The sequence below is a fragment of the Alligator mississippiensis genome, chromosome 1 (assembly GCF_030867095.1).
Source record: "Alligator mississippiensis isolate rAllMis1 chromosome 1, rAllMis1, whole genome shotgun sequence".
Taxonomy (NCBI): Eukaryota; Metazoa; Chordata; order Crocodylia; family Alligatoridae; genus Alligator; species Alligator mississippiensis.
The window spans coordinates 177,672,608-177,691,805 of record NC_081824.1 but is presented as its reverse complement, the minus strand read 5'-3'; the positions used below and the strand labels follow the sequence as shown (position 1 = coordinate 177,691,805).

The window sequence follows — 19,198 nt, the reverse complement described above, 5'->3', positions numbered from 1 at the left end:
CACCAAGTCTGACTCACGCTGTGCACCAAGTCCAGGTCCACAAGCTGGCTCCACCCCCTGGCTCTGGAACCCAGCACACCAGCCTACTCAGGTGCATGGCACCATGTCATCCGGCCAACGGGCTCCCCATAGGTCCAGCTATTTGCTAGTGGGGAAGTGGTGGAAATGCTAATTGGTGACTTCTGGCTATTACAGAAAGACAGGAAATCAGTTTGTGAGGTCTAAATTCTGCTGCTCTTGAGCTTGAGGGTGGGAGAGGAGACAGAGGCAAAAAAAGTGCCTACCTGGAGGCCCAGTGATACTGTGCTGACCCAGCAACATGCTGGGAGATATGATCTCTGGTCACCCCCGCAGCGAGAGAACAGAGGACACCTGACACCAGATTCTGCCTTCCTTGCTTCCCCTCCAGGCAGCTTCAGACCTGAAAATTATATGCTGGGTAACTATGCCCGTAAATTGCACCATAATGTCTTGTCAGCAATCTTTCTTTTAAAGAATCTCCAGCATGAATCTACACCACCAATGGCTTTTGTCACTAGTGAAAGTTTATACTGTATATTTTGTGTCACTTTGTCTAAGTCACTGAGTTAATAAACCCTTGAAGTTAAAAAAAAAATAAAAAAAAATGAGCAACTTAGCAAGTACATTTCCCTATTTAAATTGCACTGAAGCTGGCTACAGTATTTCGTTTCTATCCTAAACAGCAATAAACTTGAACAACAATTCTGTTCCTTTGTATTAATTCAAGTCACTATATACGTGGCATTTAGTACTTCCATCAGATTCCTTAGTACCTGTGCTGACATGAGAGGGTCTTAAGCTTTTGCCTGGAGTTAAGATCTGACTCTGCCATCACATCATGAAGAACATAAAGAAATCTGCCATGGTTTATATAAACAGCCTATTTACGTTTATGTAGATCTGCCTTTAAAAACAGAAGAATGAAGGGGTAGGGGGAGGCAGCAAAAAAGATTTAAAAAATGAGTTTCCCGTTTTGGTTTCCATGTTTATGGAGGTTACATCCCTGGAAATGTTTGTAGTTGCAGTAAACTCTTTTATACAGATTATGGAGTTCAAATGAAATGGTTTATAGAACAAAATGGTTTTTGGCATGAACACGCACAAAGCTTAGTGGGGGGGGGCGGGGAACGATGGGTGGAGTGACAGATAGAAAACAGAAAATGCAATGGACAAATCTGACAACTTCTGCTAACCAAGCCAATTTACAGAAAAGGCAGACATAGGAAGTACTGTTTCATCTGCAGCCTGGGGAATGCTGTCAAGTTAATTGTTATAAAACTCAGGTCAGCTTATTGTCCTACATTAAATGGTACTTGTCCTCATCCATATTTTTGTGTTTGGTTGTCTGGAGTCCCTGGGCAACAGAAATGTTCTTAGTTGGAAAAAATGTCAAACGTCTATTTTGCTGGAGAGCTACAGTCTGCTTTTTATTTATTTTTTTTAATTTTTAAGAAATTTAATGGAGAAAATCTAAAAGAAAGAAATTGGGAAGTGAATCTAATCACACTGATGCTTTTGCCTTTTTTTCCCCACAAATGTAAACCATTTTTTTGGTAATATCTGGCATTTCTGATGTTAGCTCACAAATATACAAAAATGGAATGGGTTTATATTACTTTCGTGTATGTTAATTGTTAGGGGTACAGAAACTCACCTCTGCATTAAACAAATCCAAAATATAGCAGGTTGCTTCAACAACTTTGTAATCAGCTTTTTGTGGCTGATAAAAATGGCTGCAAGTTTCAAATCTAAAATAATACCTATTAATCTGAGAAATAGGTAACTTTTCTTTTCTGCTAGACTTTTAAGTAGCATGTATGTGTTATAGCATGTAGGTGTACATTTTTTCACACCTATCTTGGTTTCATTGTGCCCATGCTACAGTTTGACACCTTGATAATACACGAGAAAGGAAATGCAACTATGGAATTAGAAAAATATATTGCATTATAAAATATGTACTACTGTTTTGGCATGGGAGAGGCTAACAGTGGCTATAACCACTGTTAGCTCACATACCTCCTGAGTATTCACAGCATTATATTTAAGAACTCTGTACTTATAAATGAGGAAATATTTTAATTCTAAAACCCCTTTCCTCTTCTCTTCCTCAACCCTCCCAATTCTACTTTCCAATGGGAATCTTATGCTTCAAGTTTCACATTTCTTAGCTCCAATAGTAATTTTTGGAAATGACATCTCCAAAATTAGGAAGACAAAGAGGAGACAAAAAAATCTTTTTGAGACTATGGAAAGCGATCAACCAACACAAAGTACATATTACTTTTTTTTTTTTTTTTTGGTCTTCTGTGGTCAGCACCTGTAACTCTAAGACCCCCAATAATGCCAGTGCTGACAATGACTCACCACTTAGCAAACTTGAAGGCCCTCAGAAATGCAGCAATGGGAAAACTAAGGACTTACTGGACAAGCATTCAAAGCAAAGAACAAGGGGAGAGAGGAAGTGAAGCAACACTTGAACCACTGCATGGAAATGCTTTAGAGTGATTGGGGATGTGAAGAGGGGAAGGTTTCAACCAGAACAGTGGAAAAGAGCTTGACTATGAACAGGAAAGCAGTTTCTCTAGCCAGAGAAACTCTTAGGATGGTCAGAGGCAACAATAAAAGAACCACATGTAAAGCACTGTATGCCAGAGGTCCTGACCCGAGAGTCTGCATTGTTAGAAGCAATTACCACCCCCGACTGCTTGGCCATAGCCTGCCCACCAGCCATCCTCCTCACCTAATACTGGCAGAAGTTCAGTCAGTGCTAGGTCTCCAAATGCTAAAGAACACCTACTGCTGGGAACAGCATAACTCAAGCAGATGGGTCCCCCCACAGAGCTATACCTTTGCTAAGAGAGAACAGCATATTGTAGGATCCCAGCTTTGCTTCTAACTCCCCATGCCAGCCAACCTCTGTGACACTCCAGCCCTCTGGGACAGAGTCCTGGTTCAGAAAGGGGCTCATGCCACCCTGTCCCTGAATTCCACCAGCCCATAAACTGCAACCCACCTACCCCTCCTTCTGTTGGCAGTGCTAAATGTTTTTATATTTGCTGTATAAGGTTTTGTCTGCCTCCAAGTCCCCACCCTTTCTACAGTTCACGGTACCTTCTTGTCACTGTGCAAGTGTTGCCCTCCAAACTCTAAAGCCTCAGCCCCAAGTTTGCACTGGTTGTGTAATTATTGGGAAAATAAGTGTTTGGCTTCTGGCTAAAGAAACCTTCATTAATTTAATGAGGCAACAGCAATTAGAAATTGACTAAAACAGTTCCTGGGAGAAAACTGGGCAATTCCTACAAAGCAGACAGCCCAAGTAGGCACTCCTGTCAGCTGTCAGTTAAATCACAAGCTACAAATTTCCTAACTATGAAAACAGGCATGCAAAGGCTCCAGAGGGACAAAACACCCCTGCAGGCCTGAAGGATCAAGCATATAGCATTATAAAGCAAGAAAAGTGCATAGGGAATATGTACAGCCTGCATAGCATCTTGTAGACACATGGCAGAGGCACCTTTAAAGCAGGAGGGTACAGTTTCAGCTGGCAAACCCACAGCTGTGCAAAGGTCTCCCCCCTCACACACGGCACAACAAATGGACTAGAACCACCAGGCTGTCTCACAAAGCAGAAGCACAAGAACTTGGGTTAAGCTGACCCTGGCAAGTGGAATCCACTAGTGCTCTAGCTGCTTAAGACGTTGTTCCAGTCTTTCCAGCTCCCAGCCATTGCCAAGGCCCTCCTCCTCACTCTTGCTGATGTTTTTCAGAACACAGCAGACAATAATGACTGCTTGCAGATGTTAAAAAAAAAAAAGGCACTTTAAATTCAGAGCACACCTGCACTGAGCCCAGCGCATGCCCAGAAGAGGCAGGCATTAGTTGGATCCAGCTCACCCAACTTCTGTATGGATCGGGACCTTCAGTAGGGCTTTACTGGAACTTTTATATAATAATTGATTGAACCAAAAAGCCCTGCTGAAGTGCCTGAGCTATAGAGATGCTGAAGAGCCAGGTTGAACTAATGTGTTGCTGTTTCTGGTAAAGCGTGGTTTTGTTTTTTTCCCTAATGTCTGTCAGCAACCTAAGATCCTAGCAAGTACATTTCACCAGTCTCCAGCCTCATACCTACTTCACAGTCAGGGCGGCTAGGATCTGGTACCAACTTCCAAGGGAAGTGGTGCTGACTCCTACCTTGGGGGTCTTTAGGAGGAGGCTGGATAGTTACCTAGGTGGGGTCGTATGAGCCCAGTATTCACTCCTGCCCAGGGCAGGGGGTCGGACTCGAAGATCTACTTAGGTCCCTTCTGACCCTACATCTATGAATCCATACCAAACACCTGCTTCCTGCATTTTAGTTTCCCAAAGGCTTTTTCTACCTGAAGCTGCTTCAGTGATAGTTAAACAGTTTTTCTCTGCTAGTAAATGTAAGATTTCATTAGCATGGCAAGAGAGAACAGACAGTAGGGCTGTGCAAAATTTCGGCAGTCGTTCCATTTTGGAGGAATTTTGGCCTGTTTTGGTGCCCAAAAGACCAAATCCGAAATGAAACAGAAGGCTCCAAAACATCTCGGAAATGAAACCAAACCATCTGAAACATTTCGGAAATGTTTGGGATGTTTCAGAGGTTGGCTTGCGGGGAAACAGAAACTAAGAAGAGGGAGGGGGACAAGGGGGGTAAGGGCTGCTCTGGTATTGACATCTGTAGCTGGCCGGTGTCTGCAATCGGTCCCTGAGGTCCCTTCCAGTCCCAGTGCTCTGGAGGAGGGATGGCAGCCTGCACAGATCCGGGGGCCCGTACACCCCGGAAAGAGTCCAGCACAGCTCTGCAGCCCTTCTTTTAAAGTGCTGGGAGGCTGGGGTTGGGCAGGTGGTGGGGCCGCACAGGGGAGCCATGGGCGCTTCTCCTGCAGCTCCCCGCGCTGGAGCAGAATTAGGCAGAACTGGAGGAGCTGCAGGAGAAACTTCAGCCACCCAGCTGTGCCTGCGTCTCTCCAGCTGATCAGAATCTCCAAATCAGTGCTGAAACAGCGTTGAAACTCTAAAACAGATTTGGCCAGATCAAAACAGAACAGTGATCTGAAACACCGAAATGAATCACTGTCCTCCAAAACAGCCAAATCCGAAACGGAATGAAATATAGCCTTTTTGCAGAGCCCTAATAGACAGGGTCCCCAAAGATGAATGGAGGGCTGCTCAGCCTGCTAATATCAATGCGCTTCACAGCCCTAGCAAACTGCTCCCTGTACTTTAACGGAAAAGCAGCAGGAATTGCTGCTTTGAAAATAAATAAAAAATTTCCTGGACGTTTCTAAGGCAAATGTTACTATTAAACCTGTGGTCTTCAAGGCCTTGCAGCAGAGCAGAGAACTCATGATGGTGAGAAGGGGGAAGAAAAAAAATGGGAATATAGGCTCCATCAATTGTTCCACTACAGCTGGGACGCTCCATATATACAAAACTGTTCACAATCCCTTGTCAGTTTGCAAATCTCATCAATACATGGTGACTACCATTTTGATAGCAACAGAAGCCTGTACAATAGTTCCAATGGTAAATTTATTACTGCTAAACTTATCTGTAGAGGACAGAGAAGTGGCACACAGAAAGCTTCCATTCAAAGAACACAGACGCACACTTCTCTGTGGGAAGTTTCATGTCACTGGATTGCCACTGCAGCTTTGGAGTCAGCTCAAAGTAGATTGCCAGGAATGTAGCCTAGTTTATGCTGCAGCTCTCCTGTTACTGTTGGATGTCCTAGATCTGTAGCACAGTCCCTTCCCACTAGTCAACATTCATATCTCAGACCCAGAACCAGTGTTCAGCTGACTACATAGTCCTAGAGCTTCTTGGTTCGTATCTCATCATCAACAGCCGCCCATATAGGTCCGTGAAGTGATCTGCCTCACAAACCATTGCTTGTGGTCCTCATATACCATTAAATTTTATGATTGCTTACAGATACAAGGGGCTTTTCCTGACATACCTGGTGACAGACCACAATATACATCAAGACAACCTGTGAAATGTTTGACATTCACAGCCTAGCAAGGTTGGGATGCGGCATACCAATGCTGCAGTTCCTCCAGATTGAAAACAGTTCTCTCTCTTGAAAAACTAAAATCGATAAACTAAAATCGCAAAACAGGTACCTGCTTTCACTCAGGATAAGCAAGGGCAGATCCAGAGCAGATGAAGTGGTGTGGTTGTACGCACCTTTTAGGACCATGCTGCAGGAGCAGGAGTCACAGGATTTTTTCTTTTTCAAGTCCCCAAAGCAGTACAAATTCATTCTGCTGGGCACCCAGTTCCTTCCCCTCCATGCTCAGTAGCCCTTCTCCACCCCCACCCCCATTTCCCCTCCCTTTCCTGCCACTCCTTGTCCTGCTTCATACAGGTTGTACAGGGAGCCAGGGATAGTGGCAGCAGTGGGTAGGTTCCTGGGGCCCACACCCCGCATGTGTTCCCCACCAACCTGAGAGCAGGCTCAGGGAGAGAGGGAAACTTGTTTGCCACTGCTGCTGTCCCCATCCAAGCCCAGCTCCCGAAGCAGCAAGTCCCCACGGTCCTGCTGAAACATACAGGAGTGGCCAGGACAGAAGTAGCAGTGGGCTGGTCTCCATGCAACCAAATGTGTCAGTAGAAAGGGAAGGCATGGAATAAGAGAGCAGGAGAGGGGAAATGCTGCTGAGCACACAGGAGAAGGGAAAAGGTGCCAAAAGTGGGGGTGGGAAACTTACTTGGGGCAAGGACTTAAAGATTCCCAGCTGCTACCTTTGCAGTGCGATCTGTTCCCTTTCATAGTTGGTCGGGTCGGAAGGGACCTGAGCAGATCATCAAGTCCGACCCCCTGCCATGGCAGGAAAGAGTACTGGGGTCAAATGACCCCGGCAAGGTGTTCATCCAGCCTCCTCTTAAAGACCCCCAGGGTAGGAGCCAGCACCACTCCTCTTGGAAGTTGGTTCCAGATCCTAGCCACCCTGACTGTAAAGTAGCGCCTCCTGATGTCTAGCCTGAATCTACCCTCCGCCAGCTTGTGACCGTTATTTCTTCTCACTCTTGGTAGTGCTGGGGGGAACAGGGACTCCCCCAATGCCTGCTGGTCCCCTCTGACTAGTTTGGAAATGGCCACTAGATCCCCCCTCCACCTTAATGAAACAAATTTACCAAGGGATGTGAGAAATTAATTGTTAGGCATAAAACTTTTTTCCTGAAGAAATTGGTTTTCGAGGTCTCCCCCCACCCATGAGGAGAGGGCGGGGGGGGGGGGGAATGCACCCACATCTACAGCAGTGGTTGCTGCTCCAGCACTCCCCTTTTTAAAAATCCTGGATCTGCCTATGTGGAGAAGCCAAGGTCAGGAAAGACAAGCTGGGTTGAAAGACTCTACAGTGGAGAAGCAAACCATGAGCGGCAAAAGAAGAATCCTGGAACAAACCCAGAAAACTATGCCCTAGCAAATCAGAGCTGCTTATCCTTACATTCAAGGCTCTTTCAATTCTGTCTTTTCCCAATTACTTGTTTAGTTACCCTTAACACGCTGCCTGTCTCCCTCCACATCCCTGTTCTATTATGCCACCCTTGTGCTATTGGTCCATTTGTCCCTTGAATGTCTCTATACTTTCCATTTGTAAAAGGAACAACTTGGAGGAAAGTCCTAAAAGAAAAAGAATCCGTAAAGCACAATACTCCTTTTCAAATCCTCAAAGGTCAGGTCTGCTATGAGATCTACAGGACACAGGTGTGGAATAGTTTGGCTAGCTAATGATATTAAGATAAAATAAAAATCCCCCATAAATAAATTATTCTGAGCTACTAGACTATGCACAGAATTAACATGGATAACTCCCATAACAGCATGGGATATTACTGTTTCCTCCTCTTTTCTCTCCATTTTCCTTTCTATTGTTTGTCACATTTATTGCTTCCTAATTTGGAGCACTTTTGGGGGAGGTGGGAACTACACCTACTTATATTTGAACAGGATCAGACTGTGATCAGGACTTTTTATACAACATTGCTACAATTGTGCTGACACAGTGTGGGACTCATCACCTGGAAATGCTTGATTTCTCTGCATACAAAATATGCATTGCACCCATGTTCATTAAAACTTTTACTTATGTAATGTGTTCCATCATAAACATTAGCAAGGCAAGTGTAACAAAACTATCGATATCCTTGATTTAAAGATTTATGGTCATCCCAAATAAACTTTAGTAGCTTTGTACTTACCACTTTAAAGAACAATATCTTTAAAACAGAAGAGTGCTAACAGCTCAAAAATAATTTTTGAGTCAGGAAGACAGAGGTCTCACTGTTTTTACTTCAATCTCTCATCATTATAATAAGAAAGTTAAAAAAATGTTTGAAAAAAAATGTTTCAAAACAACCATTAACTATTTCTTCTCATTAGCATCAAGTCTAAGTGCCTTAATCAAATCCAATTTTTTAAAAAATTCTTAATGTAATGGTTTATATGTTTCTAAGTAGAAAAATAATTTAAGAAATGCTTTTTGTACTGATCTTTCTGGTAACTCAGTTTCCAGTCATGGTGAATATTTACCATGCTCATCTCTGATGTGTTATTAATAGATATATAATGAACTGAACAGCTATCATTTGACTTCCTAAATGATAAGTTATTAAAGCAATGGGATAATTAGTTGAAAGATAAAATGCATAAGCCAAGACTCTTTGTATCACTTCTATTTTTCTAGCAGTATAGTACATTTTCAATCTTCAGGTATAATTATTCTTAACGTATACTGATGGTTATGTTTATTTTATGGTTTATGTGATGTATTTTATATACAGTTTGGTTTTTAAATGGAAAGTAGTAACTCCTTTGTCTTTACCATTTTGTACACTCTGTATTCTACAGATACAATCATCTAAGATTGCATCAAGATATTATTTCAACTCTGCTATATAAAACTCAGGCGAGCTTCACGCATGCACACACACACAAAAATAAATAAGTGACACTCAGTCTATTCTTATAGTGTTTTTATAACTTGTCTTTACATGAATTATTCCTGATTTGCTTCAGTATAACAAGCAAACAGAGGCCAAGTACAGACATTACATTTTTTTTAGGTATGTGTGATTGGAAACTTGTCTATACCTGTAACAGGACAGAAGTTCAGCACCCAGACTGGTTTAAAAATGGCAGAACCCAGCCAAAGATTTGCCTCCCCCCCGCCCCCCCAACACTAAAGTGCAAATATGTATTTTGTTTACTATTGATCTAAACTGCACTACTTACAGAAAACCATGCAACTTAGATTGATTTTACCTCAGGATTTTTGAATGTCTGTACCTATCCAAAGTGTTTAACATTAACCACATTCAACTGTTAATACAGTTTTTGTATTTCCCTTCCCATACTGTCATACTTCCCATACCAAAGCATGTTATTAAAAGCATCTAGTTGAGGTCAATTTTCATTCATCTGAGAGACTCATTAATACACGTTTTCAACTACTATTGTAATAGCTTATTTATTCGCCAAGGAGGCAGCTATTTTATTCTAAAGATCGCCAGATTTATTCACTGATGTTGCAACTGATAAGGACCACCACCCCTTAAACAGTGATGCTGCTGATACCACTAGCAAATCTGCAAAGAAAATGGGTAAGAGAATCTCCCTTGTTGTAAACAAATACTGCACAATACTCCATATTTCAGAACCTATTTTGCAGTCTGCACTCCCAAAATTCTTTCACAACGTAGTAACTCTGAAGTAATTAAGTCTGGCAGCTTGTAACTGAATTGCTAGAATATAGAATATGTCGCCATTCCTCAGAACTCTCATTTCAACCTATTTTACTGTAGCAGAGACATCTGAGACCTGAACTACTCTTGAAAACTAAATTGCTAATGATGTTGGATTAGAGCTGTGAATTTTTAAACCAATGATAGTTACACTGGTAAATGCTGTAATGTGGAGGCAGTTTTATCAACATCAAGGTACGTTCTGTTGGTGTTGTCATTCCCATTCCAGTATGGAACTAATCAATATTGTACGAGCAGTTACACACCAATATAACTATCCACACTGGGTATACATGTGCTCATTTCTACCTTTATCAGTAGGATTAAAGCAGTACATTTTCTCGTGTAAACTAGGCCTTTTTCTAGAAATAGATCAAATCTAATTCATACAGCATTTAGGTCCCAGTCCAGACACAAGCCTTAAGGAGTCACTGAAACATAAATATATTGATAAATAATAAAACAGTAACAAAACAGTAGCAGTAGCAATATTAGGCAGTTATCACCCAGTTGGTTACTGAATAGCTCTTCAGTTGTTACAGTATTACAATCAATATAATATCCAAGTACAGCAATTACAATTTGCAACAAACCATTCATAGTGGTTTTTGCTCTTCATTTCTCCTAGGTTCAACAGTTCTACTTACACTCCTCCAATCCAGCATCCTATTACCTCACACTCTACCTTCCCCCTGCTTTGTTCTGCCCATTTTGTCTTTGATGCATCAGGAAGGGTTTTGTGAAAAGGAAAAAAAGTCTTGCAAGACTATGAAAAACAATAATTAATTCCTCTGTACCTTCCTCTTAATCTCCATATGTCTGATATTTTTTTTTCTTTAAACATTAACTTGTGTTTTTCTGTTAATATGAAAGGACATGGTATGAGATAGGTCCATCATCAATGCTGTTTTTCCATTAACATGAAAGGAGCAAATATGTGATAAATCCATCATCAGTGGTGTTTGAAGCACCACCTTATTTCATATCTGTGAATTTAATTAATGTGCCATTTACCTTTTCCACCTCCTTGATAAAGGCATTAAATGAACCTAGGCTCAATATTCCTCCATACAGCAGCCTTTGGAAACCTCCCAGCACACACTGATACCATCCCATTTTGGTTATGGCCCTCTAGACAGTTTGATTCACATAACAGCAATTATGTGACAACCAATTATAATGTATTTTTTCAAGAAAGGCTTGAAGCACAGTATTAAATGTTTCCCTAAAATCCTGGTACTGTACTGCTGCAGCCCCTTCCCTCCACTATTACATTGGTATGAAAATGGTGAAAACAAAGGAGTTGCTGCACATGAAGATAACATTTTTATTTCCAATAAAACCTCATGAATTCTTACAGAGGCAGGAGTTTTGAGAAGTGGCAAATGAAGAGGGGGAAAATATTCAAATCATTCTTTGGATTTATTTGATGCTATAGTTTATTCCCAATTATTTGCAAATCTCCTTAAACAGCAAGTGAACTACAGTATATAATCTGCAGAATTCTGTTTGAAAAGAAGTCAGATAGGAGACCCTGCCCTATCACTATTTCTGCTATTCAATCTTTGCTGAGAATTGTTTAGAACAGTGACACACAACCTTTTTTGTACCAGGACCCATTTGTAAACAACGATAGCTAGTCCCAAACCAGTAAACAGTTTAAGTAGAAGACAATCCCCTGGCCCTGCTGGTGCACCTCACTCCCAGCCTGCTCCCCCCTGCCCCCAGCAGCCTCCAGCCCCCAAGTGTGTAGGGCAGGATGTGGGTGTACGAACTGGGCATGGGGTGGGGCATGGAGGGGCATGTGCCCCCTCCCCAGATTTGTGCACCCACAGCAGGCATGAGGCTTCAGGCTAGCTGAACTGGCATGGGCAGGAGCTGCCTCCATGGCCCAGTGAACAAGACTTGGCTTGGGAGGGCAGTGAGACCCACTGCTGCCAGAACCCTCACACCAGTCACGCCACCAGCAGCACGAGGTGTAACGGGACAGGGAGGAGGGCACAGGGGAAAGTGCCGTTCTGCCCTCACCTTGTCCTACTGCCAGCTGCTTATGCACCAGACCATAGCTCTACCCTGCCACCATGGCCCAGCCACTGCCACCACTTCCCTCAGGCCACACTTCTACCCCAGAGAGGAGCTGGGGTGGCAGGCAGCATCACCTGTGCCCCTCCCACCCCTCAGACATATCATGTATGTTCCCTCTCCCCCCGCATAGACTTACCTGCAGGGAGCTGCAGGAACTGCTCTCCATGGTGCCTGGCTGCCACATGCATGAGTAGATGCACATGGTGCCCCCTTGCCTGAGTGATCACCCTTCTCCTGCTCCCCCCAGCCCCAAGCAGCCCCTGGCAGGCACGCTTTTCTCCTTTAAAGGATAATCCATTTTTAAAGTGTGTTGATCCATTTGTTAAGTTTGTTCACGACCCTTTCATCTAGTCTTGCAACCCACTTTTGGGTCATGACCCACGGGTTGAGAAATGCTGGTTTTGAACCCTATATCTGTACATGTACGTTAGGAAGAGAAAAAGCTAGAAGAGTCCTACTATTTTAATTTACTATGAAGGAATCATTCAGTGCTGTTAGAAATTCTGAGCTCTGCCACTGTAGAAAATGCCAGAGCAGCTTTTGATGACATCATAAGAGAAACTGTAGCAACAGCTGAACAACAAATTGATCATATGGAATTTACCTCTGGCAAGTAGCACTGAAGTAATGTAGTAATGTTTCTGAAACTCAGATCACTGAAATATACTATTACAATTTGGAAACTTTAATTCATTCACTATTTATTAAACCAAAGATACAAGTCCCAGGAAGACAAACTTACATTTAGTCAATTCAAAATTTCTTGGTACATTAGAGTACTCCAAATTAATAACTGAAGCTCTCCTAAATGTGCCCAAAACTCCTAATGAGTCGTTGTCTACCAGTGACATGAGTCATAATTTCTTAAATAGAAAGTAACTGCATATATACATTATGTAATTGTTACATTTTAATGTTTCAGATACTTTTATTCTTCTCATTTCTAAACATTTATTCTACAATATATTACATTTTCAATTCAAATGTAATCTCAAGCACAATGAGTGCACTAGCTGAGAGCCAGGACTCCTGGATTCCATTTCTAACTTTTGCCCTAATGTGTTGTATGACTTGCAGAGAATTCAGCTCTCTGGGACTTATTTTCTCGCTCTATAAACTGGGATAGCTTAGGTGCAATTATATTATGAAGCTGAATGTTTGTAAAGAACTCAAGAGTTACTCCAATGTACCGGTTATACTTTAACTCCATACTGTATGCTAGTTTGAACTGATCTTCATGTAGTTTCCTAAGAATTTAATATAACAATTATCTTTAATGCAATCAGCAGCTCTATGCTTGTCTACTTTTAATTAAATACAAGTAGTGCACATCAATATATTAATCTGAAGAGAGTAAACTAAAAGGCACTATAAGAGAAAAAAATTAATTTAATTTCAAAGTTCTGCATGACCCCTACAATAAAATATTATATGCTAACAACCAGTATGCGAGTCCTTACACCTAAAAAACTGACAATGTGTTCAAAGGATTTTCAAGTTGTTTTCCTTGTGACTTTTAGGGGGCACTGAAATACTAAAAGCTTATAAAGATGAGCAAAAGTTTTTTGAAACAAAATCAAGACTCTCAACTTCTTTCTTTTAGCTATCAATATCAACTAAACACTTTCCCATTACATGGCAGAGCCATGGGTTAAAAATTGTGATGTTCTTTTCTGCTGCATAGGATAAACGTGAATTCAAACTGGCCACCATTTTCTACTGTGACTTGACACAACAAGATCTACTGAATATATCTTTGCAGTCCTGACATGCATTTAGAAACCCGAAGTAGAAAGTCAAGTGAAGGATTTACAAGAGACATGAATTCCTTTCACTGCCTTCCATTTTCTCTCCTCTACTACTTAGCCCTCTGTATTAAGCCTCCAGCAGCTGTCAACATTTACTGCGTTTCATGTAGAAATCTTCCATGCAAGTAACTTCATTTGATCCATGAATCTCACCTTTCAGTTGCTCCTCCTTCTCTACCCGACTTCACATAGAATATTTTTTCCTACCATCTCAAAGTACCTCAGTAATGGGAGCAGTTTTTTTTCAACAAATAAATGCAACTAAAAATGGCGTTTTTGAGGAGTTTGGGTTTGGGTAAACCAAGCAAACAGTCTCCAGGAAAAATGAGAAGGTGGAAGTTTTGAAGGTGTCAAAGCACATTTTAAATGGAAAATGTGATGTTTAAATTTCCAAAAAATGCATTTTTAATTTAAAAACGAATCTAATTTTTTAAAATCTAAAATAATAAAGCAACTTTTATTTCTCTAAAGTACCCCCAAATTTTGTTTTGGTCATCTTGAACTGAATTTTCTCCCTACCCCCGCCCCTCCTTTTCAGCTCAGTCATTATTCACCCAGCTGTACTAAGCAAGTAATATCAGTGGCCCTTCTATTCAGATACAGCTAGCCAGTCTATTGCACAAGCAACACCAACAGATCACAAAACTGACAGCACCCTATTACAACCATCGCTTTTACCCACTAGTTTGTGCCCAAACATCATACAAATGTATTATTTTTATTTCTGGTCTTACACATTTATCTCAGAAAACAGTAACTTTTCCAACTTGCACTGAAAACCTCAAATTGATAAGTAGCTGGATGACTAAAGTATATGAAGACCATTAAAAGGTACATCTACATTGCAAAGCAGTCTAGTTATGGCAATATATAGCTCAGCGTGTCTTAATTTACCTTGTCAAGAAATAGAGCAAGGTACTGAAGCTGAGCTCCATGCTGCCCTGACTATTTTTTCTAGTACCTGGGTTAGCTGGCTTAAATGCTAGCTCATGTAACACACAGGGCCTGCAAACTACAATGGATATCGGGGGAAAAAAAATTCCTTGTTTTCAAAGTATTGTTGAGCAACATATACCTTACTCGTATTTTTTGTAGGTCCTGAACAAGCCATTAAGAAAAAATAATTTAAGTGACCAATTGTTTATTAAATGAACAGAACTGATGGCAAGTTTTACTACTGTTTTATTACCCATTTTTAAAGATTGTTATTGTAAGCTGCCTTAGGCCTTTTTGGGGAGGGCAGCCTAACTATCAAAGAAAAAAAATTCTCTTAGATGCCATTTGGACCCTTGAACATACTATACAGACAAGCACTATAAATTCTGGATAATATAAATTTGCTTGGTCCTCCAGAAGAACTACTCAATGTCAGCCCTTAGTTCTTTAATCCCTTATATCACTGTTGTAAGCAGACTGATTTTTATTAGCTCCATGTGTTGGCAGTAAATACTCCATATATTTTTGCAGGATTCAAACACCTGAGCTTAGGTTGACTACACACAGGAAGCCCTTTATTTCTAACTGGATCCTACAAATTTCACTGGTTATGGAAAGAATTTACCACTAGACTGATATGACACTGGTTCCTAAGTCATCTCTCTCCTCACACCTTAAATCAATCAATGCAACCATTTAATCTATTTGCTCCAATAAAAGGTATATTACAGCTAAACTGCTGTAACTTTGAATCTGAATGAAACCAGTTTGAAGCACTGACTGTCAACCTGGGTGCCACAGCATCTTGGGGTGTCACCAGATCCTCTGAAGGGTGCCACGAGATAAGCAGATACCAGGCTTAGACGTGTTCTGGTCTGGCTATTTCTCAACCTCCTTCCTCACTGCCCATCCCCTCTGTAAGGAGGTAAGCACTGTAATATACAAGTTACATCACAATTCACAAGAGTTATGGAGGGGTGCTTCAAGTCCAAAAAGGTTGAGAACCACTGATTTAAAGTTACAACAGTTTAGCTTCTGTTTAGAGCAGAATAGGAGACAGAAAAACAGTTACAGAGGATCCGCTGTAAATTATGATTTCAAAAGCACCTAACAGTTTCTTTAGAGGCTCTAGTAGATGTAAATACTGTGGCAGCATAAAACCATAGCATGCACCGTTTTAAGGCCATTAAACACTGGATGTAGCCCAACTAAATTCCCCTGCATTGGTTACTAAGCTACTAACTTCCGAATATTTAAAAAGAAAATTACTCCTCTTTAGATTGCAATACACACAAAGTCCCACTACTGTGTGTTTTGAAGAATACTTTTTGATTATGAAGTCTTTGTGCACTGTGGAGTGGACTGGAGAAAAAAAGTCAGTTGCAAAACTTTCTAATACCTCTCACTAACTTTTATTCACCAACAAATATGTTAGGGCCAAATCCTGAAAAGGCACAAATACTTCTAACTTCAAGGGTCTAGCCTTTAAAACAGTTAGGGAATTTTAATTTTGACAAACAGATGCTAACACACAACATGCTGTAACTCATTTTAGTAACATACAGTAAAGAGGAGAGTAACCTTGGGATTCAAGTATACTGTATCCATAGGAATTTTCTAAAATTCCTTAGAAAAACATTCACAGGTGGCATCTAAAAGAAAAGTCTGAATATTTTTATTAAACTCATAAAGTATGTTTTCAAGTTATGAAAAGCATCAAAACAATCTGCATTGCTTTACAAGGGTATAAAATGCATCCACCAAAATTTCCTGACTTTTTGCAACTTAAAAAGGAGCAGATATCTCATTTGCATCAAGTGAGCGTTACTAGAAAACATGCATAAATTTCTCTTGCCACTTTCACTACTCGTATTTAAATTATTATTTTTTCAAGTATATTGATATGGCACAACAATGAGAGCTCCTCCTATTGTTCAGAGTGCCAGAACTACACCAATTCCTAAAAAAACTTGTCTGCTCAGACCAATGGATGAAAAGCAGGAAGCGATAAGATCAGGTTAGTTTTTGGACTTCAGGGAGTTGATACATTTCTTGTACGACATGGTTTTGTGTAAGATGTCAAATGTAAAAGATAAATAAAATTCAAAGAGATTTTTTATTACAGTTAAATCTACATATTTATTCTGAGACTACTTGTATGACAAGTTCTTGGCTTATTTAAAGTAAGTTTCTCTAAATTTCTACAGCCTAGACTAGCTTCTGGCCTTTATCACTGTAAATGCTGGCTACCTCATATCCTGTACAGTGTACTGCTATCACATGAGCTCAGTTTGACACTACAGCTATTAAAAAGAACCTTAAGTTCTCAGTTGTTTAGACAAAATTTTAAAAAGACAAAGTCTTCTTGGTTTGCGTATGTAAGATAATAAGCAAAGGCACCTAACAAATACATTCGAACAAAATGAGAAAATCTTGTTTCCTTAATAATGAAGCAGATCTTGAACTTAAGTCACTTGATGAGGCTTGAGCAGCGTTGGGGGAACGGGAGAGTGTTTTCACAACTGTTCTTTTTCTGGTTAAAAGTGTAAATGACCTACCAAATCCTGGAACACTTTTGAGACTGGATTTGAGACAGATCTTTTCTAGTCTGAGGTAGCTGTATCGCAGCAGGCAATTCCATAAGAACATCCAGTCCATTCTTGTCCGATGGTTCATAATAATGACGCTTCTTTCTCCAGGAATGAACCCATCACCTGTTATAACCACCTTTGCACCGAATACCATCTCCAGCAAAGCCTACAAGAAAGGTTACGACATTATCATTTTCCCTCAGGAAAAATAAAAGCTTTAGCCCATCAATAACGGAAATAAGTTTTAAATGATTTCACTTAAATGTCAACAAAAGTTCATTAGGAGAATGAACTTCCCTTAACTGTTTTCTTACCAGAAGTCCAGCCATATATACAGGACCCAGCCATTTTCCCCTGAGTCAAGTGGCGAATACAGTGAATTTCAGCACTTCTCAACCAAATGTTGTTTGCTGATCTGGAGGTAAGATGAGAACACCTTATTTGCCCACTATCTTATGAGAATCAAAATGCAGACTCTGAATATGGCTCACCAAGGCTTACAGCACGGCAGGGCAAAAGGGAAATTGCCTCAGGTATCCTGCAAGTGGTCCAGTGGCCAAAGTTACTACGGCACTGATAACTTCTGAAGCGTGATTTCCTATCAGTGTAATACAATGCTTCACTCTCATCCCCACAATTAGCTAGTAGTAAAGATAGAAAAACAGAGGCTTGAGGATGGGAAATCCCAGACAAAACTTGAATGCACTTTAACAGATTGGCATATGTCTGTGCAAGTCAGAATCAGTGCTGTGATGTTCCCCAACATTATAACTACCCTTCTTTACAACAGGGGTGGGCAAAGTGGCAGATCCAGCTACTGGCCAGACTCCATTTCCCAGCAGCCCCTGCCTGCATCGCTGCAGCCAGTTTCCATGGAGACCCTAGTAGCGGTGCACCGTGACAGTGCAGGGCCAGAGACAGGCCCCAGCAGCACTGGCAGGGCACGTGGCTGGGTGGGGAGCTGCTCTGGGGATGGGGCTGGGATCCTGCAGCAGTGACAGCATGGTCCAGAGCCAGGGCAAAGCTGCGAGCCGCTGCCCACAGGCATCTCCTTTCCCCTCCCAGATCCAGGGCATGCGAGCAATGGATTGAAGCTCTGCCCCAGCTCCAGACCATGCTGTCACTGGCGCAGGATCCCAGCCCCAGCCCTGGAACAGCTCCCAGCCATGTACCTTGCCAGCGCTGCTGGGGGTGGTCTCCATGGAAACCTTGGCCTCACGTTGTCACGGTGCTGCCGCTTCTGGGGTCTCCACAGAAACTGGCCACAGCAACATGGGCAGGGGCTGCTGGGAAATGGACACTGCCACGGGCCCAATCTGGCCAGGAGGCCAGACTTTGCTTGGCCCTGCTTTAGAAAAATGTAATTTGTATTTTGAGCGTCACTGTAACTGCCAACAGGTTCTGAGAATACCCCAGAGGATCACAGTAATGCCATGCACCTCCCTAAACAAGCTAACACAAAAGTCACTGACAACGAGCTTTCAAAAAATAATGGTTTTACTATGGAGTATGCCATAGCTAAAGAAAATCAGGTGACACAGGTAAAACAAAGACTTAGGATCTGAGTCTCTCTCAGCACAGCCCAGAGGGAGGACAGGCATAGACCCATTTCCTGAATCTAAAAGCTCAGGTTTTAATTCAGGCATGCTGCTTGGGCAAAAGCATTCAAAAGGTTTTTAATTTACCTCCAATAAGGAGCTGATTTCAATATGGAATGAAACCAGATTTCTAGATTGCAAAAGTTGCCATGAAACAGAACTGTCATCCTTCAACAGCCCTAAGCCTAACATGCACTTTTTGAAAAATGGGGCTAATACACTGAAAAGTTTACTGTTAAATTGAGAAACAAACCTAATTTTTTTTAACTAATCAAGAGCTGCCTCTGGATTACTATGAGAGCAGAAACTGTAAGAAACAACGGAAAAATCATTACCTGTCAAGAGTACTTCTTTTAGCTATCACTTTTAGCTACCGCTGTTA

The 19,198-nt window shown here is 41.4% G+C and overlaps 1 protein-coding gene across 11 annotated transcripts in view; it reads right to left on the bottom strand.

The window, feature by feature from the left end:
• Positions 1 to 19,198, bottom strand: part of LCLAT1 (lysocardiolipin acyltransferase 1) — a 228,211-nt gene that overhangs the window by 111,936 nt on the left and 97,077 nt on the right. For 10 of the 11 annotated variants that reach the window (XM_059717249.1, XM_059717251.1, XM_059717265.1 and 7 more), the window contains one exon: positions 17,186 to 17,384. In XM_059717249.1, coding sequence (XP_059573232.1) covers positions 17,186 to 17,384 — 199 coding nt within the window. Of the gene's footprint in view, positions 1 to 17,185; positions 17,385 to 17,532; positions 17,634 to 19,198 lie in introns of all 11 variants that reach the window. The other variant, XM_019483093.2, reaches the window with a different exon arrangement.